Source organism: Periplaneta americana, chromosome 2 (genome assembly GCF_040183065.1).
Source record: "Periplaneta americana isolate PAMFEO1 chromosome 2, P.americana_PAMFEO1_priV1, whole genome shotgun sequence".
Taxonomy (NCBI): domain Eukaryota; kingdom Metazoa; phylum Arthropoda; class Insecta; order Blattodea; family Blattidae; genus Periplaneta; species Periplaneta americana.
Genome location: NC_091118.1, coordinates 19,667,204 through 19,695,162, shown reverse-complemented (window position 1 = coordinate 19,695,162; position 27,959 = coordinate 19,667,204). Strand labels below are relative to the sequence as shown.

Below are 27,959 nucleotides of genomic sequence, written 5' to 3'. Positions count from 1 at the left end.
GCGTTTGACAATAAAGTCATTTGACCTCTTTGTCCTACAGAATATGGCTGAGAAGAAACTGCCTACTGAAGCTACGTAAAGATTAATTTTTAGGTCCTACAGAATATATCTGTTATGGCAACAATGATTATTAGAGGAGAAAAATTAATCTTTAGGCCTACGTTGATTCTTTGCCCAACAGTGCATATTACTGTGGAATCCCGGCCACCAAGTCACTCAATTAAGTGTGCTCCTTGTATAATGGCAGTTGACTTAATATGTCAATATAGATGTCGAACTTGGAGTCAGGCCACAAAGGGAAAAACACTAGAGGAGAGGGATTCGATCAGGTGCTGTGGATTGAATTTTGGCGTAGCTCAGTGGTTAGAGCATTTGGTACGTAGTATCAAGGACCCGGGTTCGGATATCCGGCGCCAGAGCGAATTTTTTTCCTCTAATAATCACTGTCTACTGAAGGATGCACTAGAAGGAATGGTGAATGGAAGAAGAGTTCAGGGAAGAAGAAGATATCAAATGATAGACGACATTAAGATAGGCTATATGGATCATATGAGGAGACAAAGAGAAAGGCAGAAAATAGGAATGACTGGAGAAAGCTGGGTTTGTAGGGGAAGACTTGCCCTTTAGCAGAACACTGAATGAATGAATGAATGAATGAATGAATGAATGAATGAATGAATGAATGAATGAATGAATGAATGAATGAATGAATGAATGAATAGACATTCATAAAGAATTTGTGACATAGTGAAAATTATACAAGAGCCAAACTCTTCTCAAAATTATTGTCAAGTTTGATGGGCTCGTCTTCATTGTGAATTGATGCATGTCGTCTAAGATGATGAAGACGTATAAAACTCTTATCACAAGTTTTGCATTTGAAAGGTTTATCCCCTGAGTGGATCAGTGAGTGTATTCGGAGATAATCAAGTCGCACAAAACTCTTATCACAAGTTTTACATTTGAAAGGTTTATCGCCTGTGTGGATTGATGCATGAGTTCGAAGATTATCAGGTCGTGAAAAACTTTTATCACAAATTTTACATTTGAAAGGTTTATTACCTGTGTGATTCGATGCGTGCTGTCGGAGATAATCGAGTCGCACAAAACTTTTATCACAAATGTTGCATTTAAAAGGCTTATCACCTGTGTGGTTTGTCGTATGCGTTCGAAGGTTGTCAATTCGTGAATATCGTTTACCACAAATTTCGCATTTGAAAGGCTTATCACCCTTGTGGGTTGATTCGTGTGTTTGAAGGTTATCAAGGCGTGAAAAACTCTTATCACAAATCCTACAATTGAAAGGCCTATCGCCTGTGTGTGTTAACACATGTCTTCGAAGATTTCTACGTAATGCAAAACTCTTATCACATAATTTACATTTGAAAGGTTTATCTCCTGTGTGAGTTAATTCATGTTGACGAAGATGACAAGGTCTTGTAAAACTCTTCTCACAAATTTCGCACTTCAAAGGTTCCAGTCCCAAGTGATTGCGTCTATGCTCGTTCAGAAGTTGTGGAGTGATAAAGTCTTCATCACAGAGCTGGCACTTCAAGTCCTTCTGGGTTGAGGAGTTCTCTTCAAATTCACAATACTCATGAGTTTCCTTTATATACGACTGGGTATCAGTGATCTCATTAGACTGAAGTACAGAATTTTTGTATGCGTCAGTCTCTTCAAAATTCCCATTTTCTTCGAAAGGAAGCTGAGTGATCCTGAAAATCAATTAATTTGTTTATCAAATAACTACATAGTGTCCGAAAAGTCCCCCACCAAAGAACAAATTTTTCCTGTTGAAATGTTGGCTAAGGTCCGGTGTAATGGACTCCATGCTCGACGACTTGAATCCCCTGGACTTTGCTTTCTGGTGATGTTAAGTCATGGGTCTACAGCGTGGGAACAAAATATATCCACCAAAGAATTGAATGAGTGTCACAGCATATCATTTGGCTTTGTGATTGATTTGTGTTTTAAAAAAACATGCGATTTTGCCTCCAGATACAGTATGTGTGGGGAGCATTATGAAGCACATATAGAACACATACTGTGATTAGTCCCATGGGTGCGCAACTTTTCAGATACTCTATATATGCACAATCCTAGCAACGAGATATGCAGCTCTTAATATGACTGTATAGTCTATTACATACAGCCCTCTGTAATATTCTCAAAGTACATCTCTTAGTAAACAGAATGCAGAATACAGCTTCTTAGTTAATTTTAATGTAATTATAGTACATTATGCAACGAGCCTATAATGGTAGTAATTAAGACGCGAGTATGTTTATGAAACGAGCGCTAGCGAGTTTCATAATTTTCATATGAGCGTCTTAATTACCATTATAGGCAAGTTTCATACGACTTTTTATGCTCCACCATAGTTCTAACTTGAAATTATTCATAAGTATTCATATTATTCTTATCTGACTGGGAGCGGAAGTGACTTTGTGCAATCTCGTAAATTGTGAGATGTGCGCAGATGCGAAAGTATTGATTTTTTCCGAGGAACAAATATCACTGACCTTGATATAATCTAGAGAGTAAAATGAACATTAATCTTGATATAACCTGGAAATTGATTTAGACATTGAAAAACGAGATGACAAATTGAATTTATTTGAATATTATTTACAATTAACGCTAATTATTATAGTAACAGAACATAACCTTCTGCGACAGTATTGGATTTCCAGCGTCCATGACATTTCGCTAGTTGTCTTTCGATTGCATATCCGAGAATAATCGATACTTGCGCTTTCATATTGCTTTCTGATTGGTGGAAAACCTGAACTTTAATGAATAGGTGTACTTTAATGAGGTCCATTAAGGGTTGCTATCAGGTGTATAATTACTACATTTCGGCATGGTCGAGCATAAAATAATTTGTACATTTTTCCAGCATTCCCTAACCATTTAACGAAAAAACAATCGTACTTGAATCTTCGAGGAACTAAATTATTAATAATAATAATAATAATAATAATAATAATAATAATAATAGTAATGATAATGATAATAATAATTAATATGTTTCATTTAAATTTAAACAAAAACTTAATAGAATTTAAATTCAAGTTCAGAATTTTTTATCGAAACTATATTTTGGATACCTTTGTAAATTGGATACACTTTGGTGGAACTAGCTTATTCACACAATTACAATAAATATTTCCAACCTTCTGATTGAGCTTCTGCCTCATTTGTACATCTAACACTAGGCAGTACATCTCACTTGATGTTATATGCCAGAGGAAGAACAACTGTTTGTATACATCTGAAGTCTCATTAGTGTAATATGGAACTAGTCGGCGATGTATGCAATGGACAGGGAAAGGAACTGGCCACCCTACCCCATTATCTCCTGGCCTAGTTGCCTCATAAGTGGTGCCATATGATATCACTTGTGAAGTTCAGACCTCTGTCTTCGGACAGTTGACTAAACAACATTCCACACATGGAGTTATATGCGTTATCGAAATTAAGATTGTATATAGTAAAATAAACTAATTCTCAGATGATTATTGTATTACCCTTAGATTATAACGTAATTTCTTAGCACCAAGAAGGAAATACCTTTAAGACAGTGCATCTGATTTTATCTCCTTAGTGTAAGTGACATTTTCACTGTAAACAGCTGTAGTACTGGCTTCCACCATGTGGACCCTAAGTCACAAAAGAATCTCTTTCAACAGGTCATTCATCGTTGCTATTATTGTTGTTACATTACAATAAAATAAAATATGTATCTTTATGTAACACGAAGTATTACACTACATCACTTAATGGCATGTATTCTCAATTCAATTTTCTAACAATACTGTGACTGAGGACTTAGAAAGCTGGAAAACACTCTGAAAACATTCTTTGCACTAGTCAGTCAAAGTAACTGAGTATGAACATAGGAAACAATTATATTTATAATAAACTAGAAAACATCCAATTCATTCAGACATGATCACCACAAAGGAAATTCTCGCCTGTACTTACTGCCAAACTGAGTAGCAAATATCACTCCCTTGTCAATGGCTCTTTGGCCCATTGTCAGGTTAGAGCCTCTCATTTTTGGGGTCTTGATGAATCCAACTGTCTTGTGTTACGTTACTGTTATCCAAGACCTTAATTTTACTACATACACATGGCATGAGACATGTAAGGGAATTCGTGAACAACTGTAAAAGTAGTGCCATTCAAGTAAGGGAATAAATACGGTATTTGTATTAACAATTTATCAATCTATCAGAGATATAGCCTAAAGGAAAAGGTAAACACATACCGGTAGTATAATTCCCTATTCTACTTTATGATTGGAGAGAAAGAGGAGATATAAACTCCCACACTCACCTGTCAATCACATCATCATCTCGTGTAAAAACAGGCATTGCCTCCTCCTTTACTTCATCCACGTTCCATGATTCTTCCTAGATAATAAATATAAGATTATCATAAAACACGTACTGGAGGATGTCACCCGAATAAGGGCGTATAGATCAAATGTAGTTCTGATATAAACTAATTTTAATGTTTGTCAGCTGTCAGATTCATCACAGTTGTGTCGAAAAAGTTTTTCTTCACTGTTAAATTATACATTTTGCTCTATACGCCCTTATTTGGGTGACGTACTTAATTATATGAGAACCGACTGAAAATGATCCATAACATGAGATAAATGACCTCAAATATTATAAAATATGTGACGTACTTTACCTAAACGCAAAGCTAACTATTTTCAATAAACGAAAATATTTAGTTGAAAAAAAAATATGGAGGAGAATAACTTAAGTGAATGTATACCTCTCTTTTTTATGAGAGAAGTTGTAATTTATAGTAATCTTGTGAAGAACGTAATCACTATTACATCAAATTCCAGGGTGGTGGGGGGGTCGTGTAAAAAGCTAAGGGGCTCGCGAGAGGATTTACAAAATAGAACAAAAATGTCATATTAACATACACTTACTGTTTGTTCAGAAACATACACAACATTCAAAATAATAAAAAAAGTTTCTGTCGTTATACAGTAAAGTAAAAAATAATTTTATTATTGCGACAACTGTACCTCTTTTTCAGAAAGTAGCTCTCAAATCTGGTCCCTGTATTAGATATACACAGTATGAGATCACTTTCAAGTTAAATTAGATTTGTCATCTTTGTTTTGATGACAATCATAGACGAAAAGCCTATTCTGCATAAATATGAGGTTGCAAATGTTATAAAAATAATTGACAGCTTCTTTTGCAAGCTCGAGGTATTCATGCATTCTTTGTATTCACAACTGGCCTAAACTCTGCGAAAAAGCCTAGTTTCAACATTCCATCAGTATGTACAGTAGTGGCAAAAAAAACCGGACCGACCCTTGTAGCTGATTTCAGAGCTTTGTTCACTCCAGAGCACTATAAACTGGTAACTAAACCTTTCGTGGTTCCAATCCTGCCTGGGAAGGAAACTTTTTTTGTTCCTTATTCAAATTTATTCCCAATACTTTTCGATTGCAGCAATATTTTACTACTTAATTAACTTATTATTCCCAGAATATGAATTTTACCAGCAATCGAAAAGTATTGGGAATAAATTTGAGTAAGGAACAAAAAAAGGTTTCCTTCCCAGGCAGGATTCGAACCACGAAAGTCTTAGTTACCAGGCTATCGTGCTCAGGAGTGAACAAGGCTCTGAAATTAGCTACAAGGGTCGATCCGGTTTTTTTTGCCACTACTGTACGTACATATTTAAATTAATTTTTCCTTTTCCTTTCTAAGAGTTCTTTAATGCAGTGGAATGTATCACATTCCTTTTTGTCAGTGATGTAGATCAGAAATCAAGTTTCTTTACAAGTCCTTTGATTTTATCCCAGGCTGTTATTATGTTAACATCTTGGCCTTGCAAACTACTATTCAAAGTGTTTAAATGTTCGAATATATCAGCAAAGTAGGCTACTAGAAATGACTGTCATGTCATATTTCACAGTCATTGTTGCACTGTATTTTTCTGTTTTGGTCGTTCTTTCTACTAATATTGAGTAAAATTCTCGTGTGGAAGGCACATTCTGCAGTGGAAATAATTTAAATCAGTGGTTTCCAAACTTTTTTGAAGACACGACCCACATTTGGAAGAGATTTTTACTTGGGACCCCCACTACTGTACTGGCATTTAACTCAATTCAAAGACTACAAATCCCAGTAAAATCGAACACAACGATCATTTTATTCAAAACCAGTGGATTTCACGTAAAGAACGACCAAAATAAAAGTAAATGATGCTGCAGTGACACGAAATATTATATAAGCATCATTTCTAGTACTTAAAACTATTACCGCCAGGCGGCGTTGCAGTGATAGTTCAATAAAAATTGAAAATGAAAAACATTCATGGATTTGATGTTGTTTATATAAAGAGTCAAATAACACGTCTAATGTTATTTGTTATTCCATAACAGGTTTCATGTAGGAATATGTCTCATTTTTAAATGTTAGAGAAAAATGAAACTGAAATCATAAAATAAACGAACAAACTGTATGAATGAGGTCATGTACAACAAAAAATGCCTAGTTCATCAAATTCTTTTTATTCATTCAGTTCTATAATATTGTTCTAATTTTGTATTTTTTAAATTTAAAGGAATAGAAGGTAATAATGTAAATGCTATTTTCTTTTTAAAAAACACCACGAAATCGAATTTCGACTTTATTCTTTTATTATTTTAGGGTACAGGGGCGTCAAATAACAAATGTGACATGTGAAGGGTAGTGCAGTCTCAAAAAGTTTGGAAATCCCTGATCTAAGCTATCACAAGTACTTCATATTTTAAAATATAAAAAAGTGTTTATTATCAACTGGTATTAAGTTCACTGATCAACTAAAAGAAATTCAGTTTTCCTAATATCAATGTAAAGAAGACATATGAACTCCTAAAAGTACAGAAGTTTCACATCTGACTTTGCGTTGAAATCTCTTTTTCCACGTCATCATAATATAGCCTAAGATGATAATTACATAAAACTGAAAAGAAGGTTCACGTGAATCTCTCTGTGTATATGTATAGAGAGAAGAGTGACAGAGAGAAAGAAAGAAGAGAGGGTGAAATGAATGGAAGAGAGGGTTAGAGCACAGTCTACTATATACAGTCGCGAATCTTGAGGTGTTTTTTTGCAAATCTCGTGATAAAGCGCTCCAAGCGGTTAGCAACTAGAAACAATAGACTGTCCATGGTCAACTTTGGACTGTGTCGTATTTCTGTCGAGTGCTAGCTCGTTGCGTATTTCACATTGATGCTTGTGAAATGTTCGTTATTGGTTATAATGAAAATGTTAATGGCTAAAATATAATAATTGGAATAATAATAATATGGGACAAGGAGGAGACGTTTGTAGTGCTATAAATTGTAGCAACAGTAAGAGAAAGAGGCCAGAGTTATCCTTTTTCCGATTTCCGAAAGATTCAGAAAGGTTCCTGGGTTTCCACAAGAATGCTGTGCAGAAACAAAACTGTTAATTTGAAGTTCTTTGTGACTGTTAGAATACATTATATCCTTAAATTTCACAATGAAATGTTTCAGTCTAACCGAAAGGACATTAGATACCGGTTAAAGTTCTGTCACTTAGGCTGCTAAATTTCCAGAGAAATAAAGGTTAGGTCTACTTTTTTTTTCAGAGGATATATTTTTAATTGTAGCTATTAATTTTGTTATTATTTTTATGTGTTATTTTACTAAAGACGTAGAAAAATTAAGCTTGTTTTAATGAAATTTATTGATCACGTTTTATTTTCAATTCTGGTGGGATTATTATTGCTTAGGCCTACTTTTTTCTTCAAAGGATATGTTTTTAAATATAGCTGTTAATTTTGTTGTTATTTTTATTTGTTGCTTTACTAGAGACGTAGAAAAATTCTGTTACAATAAAATTTATTGATCACGTTTTATTTCCAATTCTGGTGTGATTATTATTGCTTAACCTCATCCCACTTTAACTACGTAAGCATACACTAAAAGTACCGGTACACGTAAGTTACTCCATTAATTCATATTTCCATTATTATTGTTGTAAAGAGAAATGCAAATTAATATTTATTGGTTTCATAGTTAATTATCGCTATCGCTATAATCTTGAATGAGTGAAGCTATTATAATACATTTCAGTTCGTTTTGCACAAACAAAAATTATATCAACTTATTTCTTGCAGGTATCTTCGAGTTTATGGTGGAATTTAATATGCATTCATTAAAATAATAAATTATCTTTATGCATTTAATATTTCAATAATGGAAGGAAGGTGGTAATTTTTTCCAAAAGAACACGACAACGAAAGTGTGACATATTTTGTCGGCTGCTAGGAGAGAGATCTGCGATGATGAGGCGATAGTAGCGATCCTAGTGGTGGGCAACTACCCATGTTTGCATTTTTACTACATATTGAGCTTCGCGACTGTATATAGTAGACTATGGTTAGAGAGAGAGAGAGAGAGAGAGAGAGAGAGAGAGAGAGAGAGACGTAAGGCATTACAAGTCTGAAGAAAATATTACGGACGTTTTCTGTAAAACATTTCACATTCATAATTATTTTTTGTTCTAGTGTCTTCACTGGATCGTCTAACCTACATACTCGTATAGTCCTACTGCATTAAATCTATAACTTAGGAAAGAACTACAAGAATTTCCTCAATAATAGACATTACAAATTATTAATGAATTCCTTACGTAATCTGGATTCATATTAAATTCAAGAGCAAGGCAATGAAAGTCACGCCAAATTCAACACAGCTCACCTTAATTTCAATCTTCAACAGTGAAACTGGCATGGTATCATTTTCTTCATACCGGTATCTTGTATCAGAGCACAGTTCTGAAGGTTCCAATTTGATCTCGTTCACATTGACTTCCATAAAATTTCCTAGCTGTGCACCAAATAGTAAACAAGCATGAGTTTCATAATGGAAATGCATTCTCCTTTCGTTATGGAAATACGGACTAGTAAAATATGCACTCAATTACCGAAGAAAGAGGTTTATTCTCTTCTCCATTTCTGTCCTCATTCTGTGTGGCTAGTGGGTCGAGATCAGGTTCTGTTTTAATCACATCCATAACAACTGAAAAGGAAATGAAAATATACTTATCCGCAAAATTACAACCTATGTTACAACACAAGTAACATCATTACTTAGACTGACGGACATCTCCTCTGTAGTACATAAAAAAATAATTAATCAAAAGCTCAGAATATTGGATTTTCTCCATTTGTTTTCTAATATAACAGTAAACATCTGTAATGTTATTAATACATTTGATAGCTTTACAATTCATTATCTGCTGCAAGTTCATACTTGAATCTTCTTCTACGCACAGAACACATTTTTATTATGTATAAATTCCAATTATTCTGAAGAGATGCTCTGTCACACAGTCATGTCGAGTTACCAGTCTGAAAATAGACACTTGGAGGTTTAGGAACCAATTTTTTTATTATTATTATTATTTTTTAATTTCGTAGGCCTACCAAAATTTATTTTCCATAACTTTCTTATTATTAGTTAATATTATCCTTTTATAATTATTCCTATATTAAAAATCTTGCTGTTTGTTGTTGTTTAGTCAATTGTCTGAAGGTAGGTTGAAACCTCACATGGATGAAGGGAATTCATAGATTATTTAGTATTTATTTATTTAACGTGGTAGAGATAAGGCTATTAGGCCTTCTCTTCTCCTCTACCAAGGGATTACAACTACAATATTAAGAATATATTACAATTAATATTAAATTTACATTTACAATTACAATAAAAATCAGGTACTAAAAGACCTGATTAATAAAGGCTAGACAATTTATTGTGGAAGTTAACAACAAATAAATAATTTTTTTACTCAAGCACAAATTAAACGTAGGTCAGAATAAATATTATAGGGATGAAACTACTGGATTGTGAGAGAGAGGGACATGGAAGGAAGTTGCTGGGCAGACAGGCAAGAGAAGAACACAAATAAATAATTTGTGATCATAAGTTCTGAAACAAAAAAACATGTAAATATTCGTTTAGTGGGTAAGGTAATATTCTACAAGAAATTACACATTTTAAATATACGTACGATAGTTCGCAATGTTTTTAGAGTAAAATAAAAATACATGCAGTCGGAGATAATAGTTCTCCTTTTAAGAAGAGCAGAAGAGCCTAGTAATCCCAGAAACAAAAAAAAAAAAAAAAAACAAAAAAAAATGGCCTGACTCTTGAAACTCCTTACAGAGCATGATTCACATCACGACGATTTAATGCCAGATTTCAACCCAGTATTAACTGAATAGAATTACAGGGAGATATTTCACAACTAATGCAAAAAGCACGAAATTAATCTGAAAATAAGATCAAATTAATACACAAGGGTGATTATTGAACAAACACGATACATACAACTCTGATTATGACAATTCATCGCAACCATTCTAATAGCTCTGTGCTAAGTAGAGCTAGCTCTCAGAATACAATACTGTTGATGAAAGAGTTTTTTAATTAATTATGCAGGTTAATTTGGTTAACCATCATTCTATTTTACTGCACAATTTGTATAATTATATTCATCTGCTATTAAGACTAGATCAATTTTCATTGCATCTTTTCAAATTCCTTTCCAGTAGGTCATCAATCTTACCAGCTCCTCTTGACAGGCCACATCGCAGTCAGTTCTGACCTCACAACCTGTGACAATGCGCTGTGGAGAATCATCAAGAGCATTGTTGCACAGGAACGCTATAACACCATTGATGAATTATTTAAGGATGCCGTGCCACGCACTTTCCAACAGATTACACTAGCAATCCTGAGACGAATGTCACACAGAACCTGGCAATGCATTATTTTGTGTGAGGAGAATAATGAGAAACATAGTGACTCTGTGGACACTTAGGACACATTGTTGTGTAAAGTGGATGTATGTCTGCATTATGACCGGAATTACATAAATAGTGCGTATATTTGAGGTATTTATAGGGGGTAACTGGACTTTGTGCCCACCCTGTAGAATGCACACTATTTCAAGTCCTTATGAGGAAGGAATTTTCTCATCAAATTTCGGCGAATGTTTGGGACTAATGTTCATTCAAAATCGTGATGAATTTGAGGAGCTACATTAGATAGCAAATCTGGTTTTAAAAGCCAGCTATAACAGTTAGAGGAAGGAGGCACATCGTACTGACCACGTAATATCTCCGTTCTGGTTGGATAATTGTTCACCTCTGGTAAGCTATGTGGACACGAAGACAGCAGCCAGCTGGTAGGCTTAATCCTTCATGATCTACTGATTTGGCAGTTACTAAAATTAAGAGTTAGTTTTGAATGTAAAATGAAATAGTTTTTATTGTATCATTCTACTATTCTTATTAATTATTACTGTATTCTCGATTTGAGGGATCTATAAGTTTATAATAAAATTACATAAAAATTGATAGAAGTCAGATGTATTGTTCTTGCAAAAATCCGTCACTCTGTTATGATTACTGTAACTAGAAAAGTGTCGACAGGACGTCTGGCAAAGAACATTGTTCCTCCATCCTTTTGTAGGAAGGGGAGGTCCAAAGATTTGTACTGCAGCCTTAAGTGGGCTTATTGTGCTTAACTGCTCCTATTGTTGGAATTGTTTGAAGTCAGAACAACCATGTTCTTGTAGATAACGTGATTCAGTTGTGTAGAGTCATCTGACGATTCAGTTTGCACGTGGTTACGTTTCTGGTGAAGTCCCACTAGACCCCTCCACCCTCTTTCCGAAAGCAAATTATACAACACGCTGTTGCCATCTGCAGTCACAATACTCACACCAGTCACACCGGCTAATGTTATTGTAATGATGATGTTGAATAATGAAATGTAGAGTGGCGGTGGAATGATAGAGGAAAACAGGAGAACCCCAAGATAAAAAATACCTTGGCTTTGTCCACAACAAATACGACTCCGTCATCAACGGGATTCGAACCTGAGTCTGTAGTTACCCCAGTGTCATTACTTGTTGGCATGTAAAAATAACTTATCACAAATATTAGTTACCAATAACTTAAAATAATTATATCCACCGCAGACATTCACACATCAACGAAACGAACATCAGAATCAACACCCCTCACACAGAAGGGGCTAGCCCCTCTTGCTCAAAGTCATTTGTTGATTTTGTCAGAAATACAATACAAATGGAGTAAAAGTTAATTAACACTTAATTCGACACAGTATTAAGACAAAATAATTAAAATTCGTTTTTTTTTTTACTCTGATTGGCTTCTTGTGTCCTTAGCAGTAGAAAAAGGCACCAAAACATTCCTTACGCCCCTGGTGATAGAAAAGAAAAACATTTATTTGATGTTCAACTGTTGTCAGAAGGAACGCTTGACAGGTGTAACGAATGTAAAATGTCGTCTCATGTATTCAAACATATTTATTTAGTGAATTATGACGGGACACTTTTGAGTGGGACAGCACATTAATTTGTTGTGTGCCCAAGATAAGAATTTTTGGGGCCGAGGGGAAGAAAGGGAAGCTGTAAAGTGAAGTTTCTCCTCATTATGATTTATGACAATAATTACAGTATACAATCGAATTTCATCGGAAATCTTTCACTATGGTAAGTCTTTAAAACATGTATGTAAGACTGTAATGCTACTTTGAATTTTTTAATTTTACCGGTAAAGGAAAAATGATTTTAAAAACGTCATTCATCACACGTCTAACAAACTTCTATCCCAAGAAATTCGATGTCGTTACAAAAAAATAAAAGTTCTAATAATACAATATTAGCAACGCAATTGGTATACTATTAGTTATTGTCAAAATATTTAGGGAATTAAATAAACAGAACAAATTGTAATACCTTTCATATCCATACTTCTCACTATAGGCCCATATATAGAAAGAAAATTACATATTATCTATTCCATTTCTGCAATGATCCTATTGCAGTGAGCTGCAGAGCATCAAATTTTAGTAGAGAACAGAGTTAACATCCACAAGGGAAATAACAAACATCATAAAATACACAGTGAATGTGTCCCTGAATTACTGTATTTGTAGTTTTTTATTTGGATTTCACTATGGAATTTTATTCTTTAGGTATAACTTCATAGGCAACTCCAAATATCTTCACAGCAGCGTCAGCATCAGTTACAAGGTAAGGCACAGTTTAGGTAAAGATATTATTTTTAGACGCCAGGTGCTTGGGGGCATGGAGGTAAAGCCATGCTTCCATGACCTCGGAATTGAATGAAATGGTATGATCGGCACCATGTTCCGACCACCTTTTATTCACGAAAAATACTTGGAACTCAATTTTGTATGGGGCTGGGTAAACCTCAGTTCACTTTTGGAAGTTTTACAGAATTTTTTTTTATATAGAAGTACTCTTCCCGTCAATAGTTTTAAACTAGTCAGATTAGCAGGCCAATAACATTTAGGCCTAGAAGTTGCTTGTGTCCTTTCTCCTACTACCTTCAACCCCGAAATGTCATTAGTCTGCTAATCTGACCGGTTAAAAACTCTTCACGAGACGATACCTTCTCTATAAAAAAAACATACTATAACGAGAAAAATTTCGTCACCACCCGAGATCGAACCCGGGACCATCCAGTCTGCAGACAGTTGCTCTGTCAACTGAGCTACCTTGGTTGGTGTAGGGTACTTGGATCAACCTATGAAGGAGTGCTCCAGGACATGTCAAAATTTATACCCATAATGGCCTTTGTCCATAGGCCTATAACCTAGTAACAGACCATAGTTAGAACCCAGTGAGGGCAATATTTTCTGAGTTCGAGTCTTTTAAAGTTGTAACTTAAGCGCCAATAATTAGTATGAGTATGAAGGAGTTGTTCAAAATATGGAACATTTATAGCATATACCTATATAATGAGTGATCCTTGCCCATATAGCATAAATGGGTATAGGTATGAAGGAATTACTTAAAAAATGTCAAAATTTTTTATATATTCACCTTTGCCCATATAATGAGCAATATAAAAAGCAATATTGACTCTTTCAGGATAGAGCCATACTCTTGAGAGAAATAAATACTGGTAGCATTCAAAACACTCCATAAGTATTTTGCTAATAAATAAGTCTTAACTGGTTTGCATATTGTATTTTTGGTCTTCTTCCTTAAATTATTTCATATCAATTATCATTACTAACTCACTCCTAATTCTGTTAACATTGCTGACTTAACGTAGGTCTAGTCCCTCATCAGTTATTGTATTATTGTTATTAATCTGTGACTAGTTATTTGCATTTCATCACTTGCTCTATTACTTTAATATAGGCCTAATCTAAGTTTTCTTTATACTGTAAATACTTTTGTTTTTGTTTACCGAGATTTACCTGTAATATTTGCTTGATATCTTTTGTTGAGTAGTATTGGATTATAACTGTTTAAATTTAAGTTTAAATTACCATTATTATATGTATTACTACTGTTATTTTCGCTTTTCTATACTCTGTAATTACATTGTTGAGTGAATTAAATAAATAAATAAATAATAATAGGCATAGTTAGAACCTAGAGGAGTAGAATTCTACTCCTCTTGGTTAGAACCCAGTGAGAACATTATTTCTTGAATTCGAGCCATGAAAAGTTTTAAGTACCTAAGTTAGTATGGCTTTGAAGAAGTTGTTCAAACAATTTCAAAATTTATATACATAATGACCGCTAGCCATATAATAATAAGCCATAGTTAGAACCCTATGATAACGTTATTTTCTGAGTTAGAGTCTTGCAAAGTTATAAGTACGGTACTGATAATTAAGTTGATATTGGTTTTTCAGTTTCACTGCATATAAAAACATAAAAGAAGACAAATTGAAAATGCCTTTGACAGTTGACTGCTAAAAGCACATCCTTTAAAATGTCTGGAGCATTATTTTGATATTTATTCATTCATAGTTTCCTACCTATGGGCAGGTCTTCAATGCAAACCAGTATTCTCCAATCTTTCCTATTTTCCGCCTTTCTCATCTCTTCATGCGATCCAGGTATCTTTTTTTATTTTTTATTTTAGTAGGTTATTTTACGACGCTTTTTCATCATCTTAGGTTATTTAGAGTCTGAATGAGATGGTGATAATGCCGGTGATATGAGTGTGGGTTCCAGCACCGATAGTTACCCAGCATTTCCTCGTAATGGGTTGAGGAAAAACCCCGGAAAAAACCTCAACCAGATAACTTGCCCTGACCGGGAATCGAACCTGGGCTGCCTGGTTTCGCGGCCAGACGCGCTAACCGTTACTCCACAAGTGTGGACCCCCAGGTATCTTAATGTTGTCTATCATGTGATATCTTCTTCTACCCCAAACTTTTCATTCCTTCCAGTAGGCAGTTTCTTCTTAGCCATTGACCCAGCTAGTTTCTTTTTCTCTTTATGATCAGTTTGAGTATTATTCTTTCTTCATTCACCCTTTTAACCACCGGCTTGGCTCAGTCTGTTATGGCACTTGCCTGCCAGTCTGAAGTTGCACTCGGGCGTGGGTTCGATCCCCGCTTGGGCTGATTACCTGGTTGGGTTTCTTCCGAGGTTTTCCTCAACCATAAGGTGAATGCCAGGTAATCTATGGCGAATCCTCGGCCTCATCTCGCTATCACTAACCTCATCGACACTAAATAACCTCGTAGTTGATACAGCGTCGTTAAATAACCAACTAAAATTAAAAAAAAAATTTCACCCTTTTAGCTCAGTTTTGTTCCTTATTCTGTCTGTCCATTTTACACCCTCCATTCTTCTCTATATCCACATTTCAAATGATTCAAATCGTTTCTTTTCACTTTCTTCTAATGTCCATGTTTCTGCCCCCATACATTGCCACACTCCACACAAAGCACTTCACTTCACTTCTTAAGTTAGTTCTTTTTCCAGAGGTCAGCAGAATAGGCTATCCTTCTTTTTTTTTTGTTAAATGCTTCCTTTGCCATTACTATCCTTATTTTAACTTCCTAACAACAGCTCATGTTACTGCTTATAGCAAACCCCAAGTATTTGAAGCTGTTCACTTGTTCAACTGCCTCATTTCGAATTCGCACGCTTGCCTTCTTTAGTTTTCTTCTGATAACCATAATTTTCGTCTTAATTTCATTTGTCTTCATTTCATATTGCTCACAGCTGTCATTTAGCTCCAGTAGCATGTTCCTTAGTATTGTCTCCTCTTCTGCTAATAACACCATATCATCAGCAAATCTTATGCATTTTATTCATCTCTGTTCTACTATCACCCTTCCCATATTCTGAAAATAGTTCGTGACTAAATCCTCCAAGTAAATGTTGAACAGGGTAGGTGATGAAAGGCATCCTTGTTGTACTCCTGTGCCTATTCCACTTTCCTTTGACATTTCTTCTCGTATCCTGACTTTGACTCGTTGTTTCATATAAAGGGTACAGAATAGTCTTCTCTCTTTCCAATCCACACCTATTTGCTTCACCATAAGTTTATTCCAATCCAGTCTGTCAAATGCCTTTTCTAGGTCCACAAAAACTACATATACTTCTTTATTTTTTTCTAGATACTGGTACCTTTCGCCGGTTGTTTTCAGCAGTGCAGTTGCAGCTCTCATATCTTTTTCTTCAGTTATGGATGTGATTAAAACTGAATCCGATTTTGACCCATTGGCTACCAGTTTACATAGTGTCAAAAATGAAGATGAGGAAAAACCACTGTTTTCCGTAAGTCACTAGGGTATAATGATGTAATTTATTTATAAATTATAATTTATTGAATAAAACGTTACCTAATCATCAAACACATGTCAATTTAATAGATATTATGTATTTCACAATTGCCTATCATGAAGTGTTAAAAATGTTTATTGATTAGTGATCACATTGATAAAAGAAAAAAAAAAACTCTTTTTATTTACCAGTCTGTGAAATGAGACATCACATTCAAAGCAATGTTGTTGGGGTGTCAATTGTGATAACAGTAACCAAATTCATGCATGTGTACATTACACATTTTTAGAACGTGTTTTTAATAAGTATAGTACCTAATATATCATCAATATTTTGTTAGTAAATTACAGTTTACAAATGTGAGTTAATTTGGGTACAATTCTAGGTTAATTGGTAACTAACCCAGTTTTCGTTCCAGATCATGCCATATATACACAAATTATGGACTGGAAAGACAGATAAATATCCGAAGTGTATTTTCTGTCCCTGATTTTATTGGGAGATATTTTAAATATACAAAATAAGCATTATCAAGAACTTAAGTATTCGCTGAATTTTTTTTATCTTGTTAAGCCTGATTAAAATGTTGAAATACCTATCTAACCTCCATATTCTGTACTAGAATATATACACAAAGCTATGGTGAAATAATTTCATTTCATAAGGACTTCATACCATGCTTTCATTCAGTAATACACATAATATTCAAATTTCCCCATCCATGTGGTAAATTGAGTATAGTTAGACTTAGAGTTATTATTGTAAGAAGAGACCAACATACTGTACTTGAAAATGCAATAGTATCATTCTACTGTAGAAGATCACAGTGCTAACATATAAAAACTGACTGGAAAATTTTACAGTAGTAACAGATTATGGGTCTTTAATTACTTACTTACTGGCTTTTAAGGAACCCGGATGTTCATTGCCGCCCTCACATAAGCCCGCCATCTGTCCCTATCCTGAGCAAGATTAATCCATTCTCTATCATCATATCCCACCTCCCTCAAATCCATTTTAATATTATCTTCCCACCTACGTCCCGGTCTCTCTAAAGGTATTTTTCCCTCCAGCCTCCCAACTAACACTCTATATGCATTTCTGGATTCGCCCATACATGCTACATGCCCTGCCCATCTCATGGATTTAATGTTCATAATTATGTCAGGTGAAGAATACAATGTGTGCAGTTCTGTGTTGTGTAACTTTCTCCATTCTCCTGTAACTTCATCCCTCTTAGCCCCAAATATTTTCCTAAGCATCTTATTCTCAAACACCCTTAACCTACGTATGTTCCTCAAAGTGAGAGTCCAAGTTTCACAACCATAAAGAACAACCGGTAATATAACTGTTTTGTAAATCTTAACTTTCAGAATTTTTGACAGCAGACTGGATGATAAAAGCTTCTGAACCGAATAATAACAGGCATTTCCCATATTTATTCCATGTTTAATTTCCTCCCGAGTAACATTTATATTTGTTACTCTTGCTCCAAGATATTTGAACTTCTCCACCTCTTCGAAAAATAAATTTGCAATTTTTATATTTCCATTTCGTACAATATTCTCGTCACGAGGCATAATCATATACTTTGTCTCTTCTGGATTTACTTCCAAACCTATCTCTTTACTTGCTTCAAGTAAAATTCCCGTATTTTCCCTAATCGTTTGTGGGTCTTTAAACTCAAAAAAGGCTGTATTTTATACCGAAATTACCCCAACCCACCCTATAATTTTTGTGATTCCATATTGGATAAAAAATGTTATGTTATGTATGTAATACTCTTGATTTAACAATGAAATAATTCTTCTTCGTGCTTCCCAATATTTTGACGTGATGTCTTGAGCTATTTGAAGGGCTGTGCAGCTTGCCAGATGATCCATATCCATTTCCTGCTCCTGACAGCGTAATAGACAATTTGGTGAAGTCAATATACCGATTCTGTGGAGATGTTTACTTAAACAATCATGGCCAGTGAGTAGCCTGAACATGGCAACAGAAAATTTACGAGATGAGTGTTTTGCAACAGATTTTTCCATTTAGTATTTTAACTTTGTGCTAATATTTTAATACTGTAATTGTGGTTGATCTTGCTTTTGATGATTCATTTGACAGATTCATAGGACAGGTTTACACTTGTATTCTGTTCAATTTTAGAGACTTTTTTCCCCAATATATCAGCCCTATTATTTCCATTTATGTCACAATGTGCAGGTATCCACTGAAGAATTGTGCGTTTATTTAGATTTTGAATTTATTTAATCATAGAATGTATATCTTTAAAATGTTCGCATCAGGAAACCTATGGATCAAGTATAATTCACTGGTTTATTATATTCTGTTTATAGCAAGGAGGTTTCTTGGAAGTGAATGTGAACGATATCAAGGTTGAACCACCCGATTTGAGTTATGATGGCTTATCAGATGTGAAATGTGAAAAAAATGAAGATTCCACTTCATGCCCAGGGTTAAAATTTGAAGCTGAGGTAAGATGTGTTTATTTTAACGAATCATTCATTATTCTCGTTTCTTGTGCTTCCACAGCAGAAAGCAACAATACCTACTTTAGGTACTACTGAATAGTTATTTACAATTTCTGGTAATGAAAAATGTCTTGAGATTCTTTTTCAGTTAGTAGCCACCTTAAAGGGATGATATTGTGTGAAGCTTGCAATGTGGATATATTCAAGATTCCAGGAACAGAATAAATGGGGAATATTAAATTTTAAGAGAAAAATTCCGCATTCTTTGTTCATTCTCTCTCCCCCACCCTCCCCCTCTTCTCCGGCTCCCTTCCCCCTCCCTCTCACCCCTCTGTCCCTCCTCCTATTCCTGTCTCTCCTCCCTCCCCCTCACCCTCTTCTTCCCCCCCTCCCTCCCTCCCTCTCTCTCTCTCTCTCTCTGATGAAACCCTAAACTTTTTTATTTTGTTTAATGGAGGGTAATTTATTTTAATGTCATGTGACATCAGGTATTTAGTATACTATTTAGTTCATACAGAACAATGTGGAAATATCAAATTCAGATTATGTGTTTGCACAAATCTCCTTCAGAAACATTAAGAATGCTTATGGTGATGCAGCAATGAAAATGTTTTTTCTGAAGGTTGATCAGAGTACTGGTCACCTTTGATATTCATACAGCCTTCATTCTGAAATGCGACAAATGAATATCACACAAACAGCAGCAGCCAGGCAACTACAACAACAACAACGGCTGTGATCATGAACATTCTCCTGAAGTGACGTCACAAAGGATGCCAACATCAGAAACAGAAATATACTACATACCATTATTCATTTCGGCGAAAAAAATATATTCTGGAAACTTTTTGAACCGAGTATGTATTATTATACTGTTATCTTTAAAATGAATAATTTGTCGAACACGAAGACTAGAGTTGATAATAGAAATATTATTGTCCCGTTGCTCTAATTTCCGGTAGCCAATCATGTTGCAGGTTGGCTACATTTAAACTTGTGCGTCTTGTGATTCGCTGAGGAAGATGTTATTCATTTCTTAAGGCTCGATACTTTATATAATTGCCTGCCATTTTGGCTCTTTCGTTGGCGTTTGCAGAAAGCACACGAAGACGTTATTTGCCGCTCAATTATTTGCTGAATTACAGTGCGTTTGATTTATTATCATAGGAGCTACGACATGATAATGTTTAACGGTGTGGCAAATAGATTCCTCGTATGGTAGCTCGACAACGAAAGAACAAAAATGGCGAACGATACTACCTAACTAGACTTTATAGAGCCTTCATTTCCTAAGACGTAAGAAAAGAGGAGGAGTCACACCAGGAATAACAGCGTCGCAACTATAGGTAGGTATTTAATGTCAAATAGAAAGTGAACCCTGAAGTAGAAATTATAGAAATTATGCAACTTCTTTCGCTGTCACTTACTTCACTCTTTAATTTTGCAGTTTTCATCTAAGCCACACAGTAAAAAATTCACGTCATTGTGATAGTTATTTAGTTTTGGAGTTAATTCCGAAAATGTCACATAAGACTAGGAGTCACTTTCTATCAAGTTCATCGTCTTTCATATCTTGCTAACGATATGTATGTTGATGGTTTGGAGAATAGAATTTACAGTTCTTTTGTCAGTAATGGAACAACTATGTATCACCTGTTCCTCTTATATTTACAGTACTTGTATTTAGACCTGATACTGGTGAGAAGAGGACGAGTTAGTGGAAGGGAGAGTAGCATATGATTGTTTCTCTTACACGAGTGGTATGTCCTACACCATACCCCACTGAATACCGTTCCACAACTACCTAATTATTCCTCAAAAAAAGTAAACATATTCTGACAATGGACTCGTGGAGACTATTGTACATGAAGCTGAGCAGGATCAGGTCTAAATACAAGCACTGTACCAAATGCTGATGGGAATTTTCTTCTTCAGGACCAGCTGTGGGATGTTGATGCAGTAAAGGAGGAGTCAACGTCAGAAGCGACAGAGGAGGATGATAATGTAACTGACACTGACAGGTGATTATGCTATTGTGTGACTTTCCTTGTTACTCTTCTTAATACTGATATACTATGCAAACTATTGTAGTGCTCATTTTTCTTTGTAGTTGCATCAGTTGAACAGACTGATTTTAATTATTTTTCGAGTATTGCTGAAAAGCGACGAGACAATTGAGGAACTGGGTGCGATAACACCATTAATACAAAAAATCGCCGTAAAAAATTAGGTAGAAAATTCTAAAATTGTTAAGAACAAAATCTTTACATTTGGAAATAATTTTCTATTAAAGGGTTAATTATATATTAATAAAAAAGCTATTCAAAGATATTCAAACCAACCTTAGTACTTAAACACACGCGCACCAGAATTTATAAAACATTGGCCAGACCTATACTCTGTTTTGGTAGTGAAGCTTGGACGATTCGTAATATTGATTCGCAAAGATTAACGGTGGCAGAAATGAGTATTATACGTCGTACAGTGGAATACACGAGAATGGATCACATTAAAAATTTTGACATTATGAAAGAACTGCAGATTGAACAGATTATGGAGTACCTACAGGAATACAGACAAAACTGGAGATCACATGTCATCGGAATGCCTCGTTCTAGAATTCCATGCCAAATTTTAAATTACCATCCTGTGGGCAAGAGATCCTTGGGCAGACCGTTCAAGCGTTGGCAAGAGACCGTAATGGGCCACTAGGCCCAATACATGCAAGGATGATGATGATGATGATGATGAAAAAAAGCCACTGGCGTAGCTTCAGTGGTAGTGCGTTTGCCTGCTGATCCAGAGTTATGCTCGGGCATGGGTTCAATTCCTGCTTGGGCTCATTACTTGGTTGGGTTTTACCGAGTTTTTCTCAACCATAAGACGAATGTCAGGTAATCTATAGCGAATCCTCATCTTACTATCACCAATTCTATCGACGTTAAATAACCCAGTGGTTAAATAAGCAAGTAAAATATTATATATAATATATTAATAAAGTCATTAATAGAGAGGATAAGGAGGCCTGATGGGCTTATCTCTACCAGGTTAAATACATAAATACTATAAATACTAAAATTAGAGATTTTATGTATGTGTATGTTTGTATTTATTCACACTGCAAATAGGTATGTACCCGGTGGCAGTGGTAACTAATTACACTCAATAATGACAATTAATAATAATACAATAATAATAATAATAATAGTAGGGAGCAACCTAAATTCAATGAAGCACGATCACTTAAAATAACATTTAAAATATATCTAATTTGTATCTTAACCCTAAGTTCGAACTAAAACCCGCGAGTATGATATGTTCATACCTGCAGAAGTACCTTTCAGCACTACACTCATTTCGCTGACAACTCACTCACTGCACTGGAACTACGACACATTTCACTGATTCTATCCTGCTTTCACTAACACTTCAAAAACATTTCACTGTTCAAATACTTTGCACTGCCACTATAAACTAATAATGTATGCAATAACAGTTCATCCGGGTAATGCTCTTATTGAACTCTGCTCCTCAGTTTCACTTTTCTTGAATTGAATATAAAGTAGGGCTATCCATATTGTCGAACTTCCTAACGCGTAGATTATGATTTAAGATTTGGTTTCATTACTCTCACAAAAAATTATATTGTGGAAATTTGAAGGAATTATTATGACAAAGTTAATTTGACCTTTTAAGTAGCAGTAGCTATAATTGGGAATCAGGAATATACAGAATCCGCGGAAAGTACAGACTCGTTGTCTTCCAGAGTGCACCTGTTGCATGTGGCAGAGGCATGACATGTCTGTTTTACTTTTTTTAACGGAGAAGGTGCTAGAAGGCTTGCACTGCAGCCTGATACGTATTGTGCTCAGCACTCCTTTCCTGTGAATGATAGCCTATTTGTCGCCAAAGAGCCACGCTCTTGTATGAACTATAGCACACTGCACAATGAACTCTAACTCGGACTATGGTAATGATGATAATAATATGTGAATAAATGATGTCGAAATGACGTGCTAACCATTACTCCACAGCAGTGGACTCTATTCTGAGTTACTGAAGAGACTGTTCGTTAGTAGTGCAAGCAGTTTATGTTTTTTCTAATTGTTTGTGAATGAGGTATAGCATATTGCAGCGAGTTTTAAGGCTACACGCTACTGAGTTTTGAAATTCTTATAATTTTCAGTGTAAATTTTTTTTTATCTTTTTATTACTTACTGTAGATATTGCTAAAGTAATTGTACAAAATTTTCTCAAATTTTTATGTTGAACAGTGCATCACAATTTTTTGTTTATTTAAAAATAATTTCTAGTTTTAGTACCGTAAAGTGGGGTGACTTTGAACGCCGAGGTGACTTTGAACAGTAATGTAGCGCCTTTCTAAATTAAATGCTGTACCCAATTGCGAAAAAACTGAACAAATTTATTGACAACTTAAACAGTTTTTTCGCAATTGGATACAGCATTTAATTTAGAAAGGCGCTAAATTACTGTTCAAAGTCACCCCACTTTATGGTAAACATTTATCCGAGCCTCACATAAAGATAATCAATTTCCATAAGTTTAAAATGTAGCTACGACTCCATATAATGAAATGGTGCCTAGATAATATTTTGCTGGTTAATATATTTCCTTAGTAAAATAGGAAACAAGTTCTTTGAACATTTGATTTTGTTCAGTTTCGCTGCCCGATAAAAAAAAAATCATTACTTTTTTAATAAAATCATATGTGTAAATGAATGTAGCATTTCATGCACAGACCTGTTGTAAATATGTGTGCAAAGCTTTATTATTCTAGGTGTAACCATTCAGCAGATATCTTATTTCTAAAAAGTCAAATTTTTGCTAAAATTACTGTAAAGTTTATAATATACATTCTGAAAAGAAACGTAAAAAATTATATATTACAGTTACATGAACACTAATAAATATAATATAATTATTAAAAAATTAGTAAAAGTCAGACATGTTTCGGAGATGCTTCTCCATCCTCAGTGACTTTACCACGACGGCTGGTTCAGGTGATCGAACCGCGTTGTTGCTTGGCCCAACATGTGTGGTTTATCTTTGAATATATATTCTGAATATAATAACCACTTATATGGAGTAAACTGAATTTCTAACTTACAGAAAAGATATTGTGATGAAATCTTCACTAAAGTAGGCCTAATCCTCAAGAAACTGCACTCTTTTTGGCACAATATTTAAAAAATGAAAACATTGACCAACATTCACTAGCGCGTCCCTTTAAGTTACGCAAAATGTTGAAGAATTCTCAAACAAGTCTTTTCGAACATTTTGCAAGATTATTAGTGGCATATTTCAGAACACTTCAGAGATGTGAAAAATGTATTGAAGCAGAAGGAGCACACTTTGAGCATCTCTTGTCACACAGGTAAGATGCACTTGCATTAATTTTTAAGTTGTCTATAAACATCTTCCCTGCTAAACACGTTTTAGAAACTAAAGCTACTACCATAGAAAGAGTGGTTGATTTTGCAGTAACAGTGCATGTTATATGACAGAGTATTTTGCTGAGCTTCCTGTGTGAGAAGTATCATATATGGAAGACCCTATATATTGTGAAATGATGATAGTAGATATTGATGCCCAAAATATCACTTACTTCTAGTGTAACAACATACCTATTGAATAAAATGAAAGTCAGCAGCATAAAATGCTATATTTCATTATAGAGAGCGAAAAAGGCAAGAGATAACTGTCCTGTAACAAGGGCTACCATTTGGTTACAGCCACAAAATTAGATAGACAATAATTCCACATAGTTAAGTGTATTTTTGTTATTAACAGCCATCCTTAAAAACGATTTATTTCTACAATTTGGAATTTCTCCTTAGAGATTTTGACTTTGCTTTGCAAACGATTTATTTATTTATTTATTTATACAGTAGAACCCCGATTATCCGTCACCCTATTAACCGATTGGTGGGTTATCCGACTATCTCTCTCTCTCTCTCTCGTTCCTTTTTTTTTTTTACAGAAACATATGAAGTACTACTGTACATCATATTAGTACGTATTCTTTTCTAGGGAGTGTTATAGCCTTTACACTTACACAATTTGGTATACTGTTTGAGTTGCCGCACTGTACAACTTTTATATGAAATCATCATCATATCCCTCACGTATTAGACCCTACAGGATCTGTTACGGTCTCATGCCAGCGCTTTCGTGGTCTTCCCAATTTCCTCTTTCCTCTTGGTATATAAGTAAGAATCTGTTTAGGCCATCTAGTGCGATCCATCCTTTCGACATGTTTTTTCCACTGAAGTCGATATTGTTGAGCAAAATTAACTATAGGATCCATTTTGAGTTCCTGCAATATGTCCACATTTTTACGGTGTTCCAGCAAAGAGCATCCCGCTGTTCGTCGCATGAACCTCATTTCAGCTCTCGTCAGCCTTTGCTCATGAGCTTTTCTGATTGTCCATGCCTCGCTACCGTAAGTGAGGACCGGTTGAGCTAGTGTTTTATATACCTTTAGCCTTGTATGTTTCTGAACATGGGAGGATTTGAAGACGGCGTTAATGACGCCAGTGATTTTTATAAATTTAGATATTTTGTTTGACATATCTTCATCAGTGATGTAAGAGAGGTTATAACCTAAATAGTTAAATGAATTAACACGTTCAATTAAAGTATTATTTATCATGATCTTACTTGGAATTGGGTTCTCTCCCGAAAATGCCATGACTTTTGTTTTCTATTCCATAAGTGTCAAAAGAAAACGTGTTGTGCTAAGTATCGAAAAAAGTGCAAGTAATTGAGTGGTTTGGGGAAAGAGAAACTGTGGCTAATCTCGTATCAGAACACGAAACTGATGTTACAACTGTGAGCGATATAATAAAAGTCAAGGATTAGAGTATAGAATATGTAAATCTACGACATGAGACCTCTACTAATGCTACCTTTCCGCTGACACCCATTACAAAAAGTTTCTTTGCCCCTTAAAAACACGTCGTTGTCAACAGAATTTAAATTAGTGAACTTGAAGACCAGGAGGCACTTACGAATCACTTAATTTACGAAAATATTTTATGGTACGGATTATCCAATTTTTTCGATTAACCGGTCTGTCCACCCCCTTCATTACCACGGATAATAGAGTTTCTACTGTAACTGTAAAAATGGTCATTTACAATTAACGAGGAAGAAATTATAATCCATTTTGAATCTTGCGTACACTACTTTTAACGTTTGAATATAAGTAATTGATTAACTAGCGGACTTACTCACACATACTAAACACACCCCGATCAAATTCTCAACACACAAATCAATTTCTGTACACACACACACTATTTGACTCCACTTTTCAACAATCAAACGCACCGACACAACAGGCAGAGAAGTTCGAGATGACGCCGAAATCTAGTAGGCTCTGAGGATGGTGTGATGGAGCACCGAAACAGCTGTTAAGTTGCACAGACTTACATAATTAACATGAGTAAGTCCGCTAGTTAATCAATTACTAAGAAATTATAATTTATGTAGATATATACTGGAAATTCAGTGTATTAATATGAAATCTATGGGGGGAAAAAAAATGTATACAACATTTTGAAATAGTTCTACATGCTCCAAACAATAATCCAGTCACATGCCAGCATCTTTAAAGTATTTTTCTTTCAACTATTTGAAGCAAGATTCATAATACCTTTTGTATTACTTTCTACTTCTTTTGTCTGTGCATCACCAGTGGATCATGAGACTTTTGACAGGAACTGGGAAGTTTGTTGCCCGTTTACACAAGCATCATGTACGAAATGTGACAAATTAACCTCTGAATCGTGTTCTATGCAGATGACCACATGGGAATATAACAGTATCTCAATTTTTCAATTTTTGGAGCATGTGAGTTATGACTAACCGACTCAATTAATCCGAGTCTTTTTTGTTTCAATTTTGCTACCACGTCTGATTTTTAAATAGCTGAAAATTTTCATAATTTCTTGATATTCTCAATTCTTGTGTTAGAAGGTCTATTATTGCTTCAGAGCTCTTTCTTATCTTTCTTTCAAATATTCTAAACTTGTGTTCTTCATTAATGATTAGACTCCTTCTCATAAGGGTAAATTATAGTCGGGATGGTTATTGATTGATATGTATAGGAACTATTTAGAGTTTCTACATATCTTATTTTTAGAAGATTTCTCAGAGCACAATGTCCTCGCTGGTTTGAGTCTTCATGGGGGAAGAAATTTTCTCATGAAATTTCGGCCTGTGTATGGGACCGGTGCCCACCCAGCATTGTGATGCACTTGGGGAGCTACGATAGGTAGCAAAAATTCGGTTTTGCAAACCAGCTATAACGGCTGGGGGGATCATCATGGTAACCACACGATACCTCCATTCTGGTTGGATGATTGTCCACCTCTGCTTCGGCATGTGGACGTGAGCCAGCTGGTCGGTCTTGGCCCTTCATGGGCTGTAGCACCACAGATTTACTTTTACTTTACTATCAGAGCACAATAATATCTTTCGTCTTTTTTAATTCTTGTATTCAGCTTATCCTTGTTCTTGTTGTTGACAGCGAATGATGTACTTAGATATTTATAATTTTTTAGATCCTCAATCATATGTATGTTAATTTATAAATGATTAAGTTGGATGTTCCAGCCAGACATTTTCAAATATTTGATTTTATCAATGTTTACATACAGACCACGTCATTCATGAAAAATTTTTTCGTCTGCATATGTTGAGATGTTGATTAAGCAATGATGGAAATGAAGTAATTCAGCGTGCCTCATTTCTGTGACAGTGGTTAATAATATCCCATTCCTATTCGAAA

The 27,959-nt window shown here is 35.0% G+C and overlaps 2 protein-coding genes across 6 annotated transcripts in view; one reads left to right on the top strand and one right to left on the bottom strand.

The window, feature by feature from the left end:
* The window catches only part of LOC138715206 (zinc finger protein 83-like), a 38,013-nt gene extending 25,113 nt beyond the window's left edge, over positions 1 to 12,900 (bottom strand). For 2 of the 4 annotated variants that reach the window (XM_069847923.1, XM_069847860.1), the window contains exons 1-4: positions 12,831 to 12,900; positions 8,982 to 9,076; positions 8,756 to 8,884; positions 4,342 to 4,418 (exon numbers count right to left, since the gene is read on the bottom strand). The gene's annotated coding sequence lies outside the window, so the exon portion shown is untranslated. The other 2 variants (XM_069847870.1, XM_069847878.1) reach the window with 2 other exon arrangements.
* Positions 12,359 to 27,959, top strand: part of LOC138715232 (zinc finger protein ZFP2-like) — a 34,995-nt gene continuing 19,394 nt past the window's right edge. Inside the window, exons 1-5 of one of the 2 annotated variants that reach the window (XM_069847937.1) lie at positions 12,359 to 12,584; positions 13,070 to 13,127; positions 16,496 to 16,655; positions 19,010 to 19,147; positions 21,080 to 21,165. In XM_069847937.1, coding sequence (XP_069704038.1) covers positions 16,563 to 16,655; positions 19,010 to 19,147; positions 21,080 to 21,165 — 317 coding nt within the window. In that variant the 5' untranslated portion in view covers positions 12,359 to 12,584; positions 13,070 to 13,127; positions 16,496 to 16,562. Of the gene's footprint in view, positions 12,585 to 12,906; positions 13,128 to 16,495; positions 16,656 to 19,009; positions 19,148 to 21,079; positions 21,166 to 27,959 lie in introns of those variants that run through there. The other variant, XM_069847945.1, reaches the window with a different exon arrangement.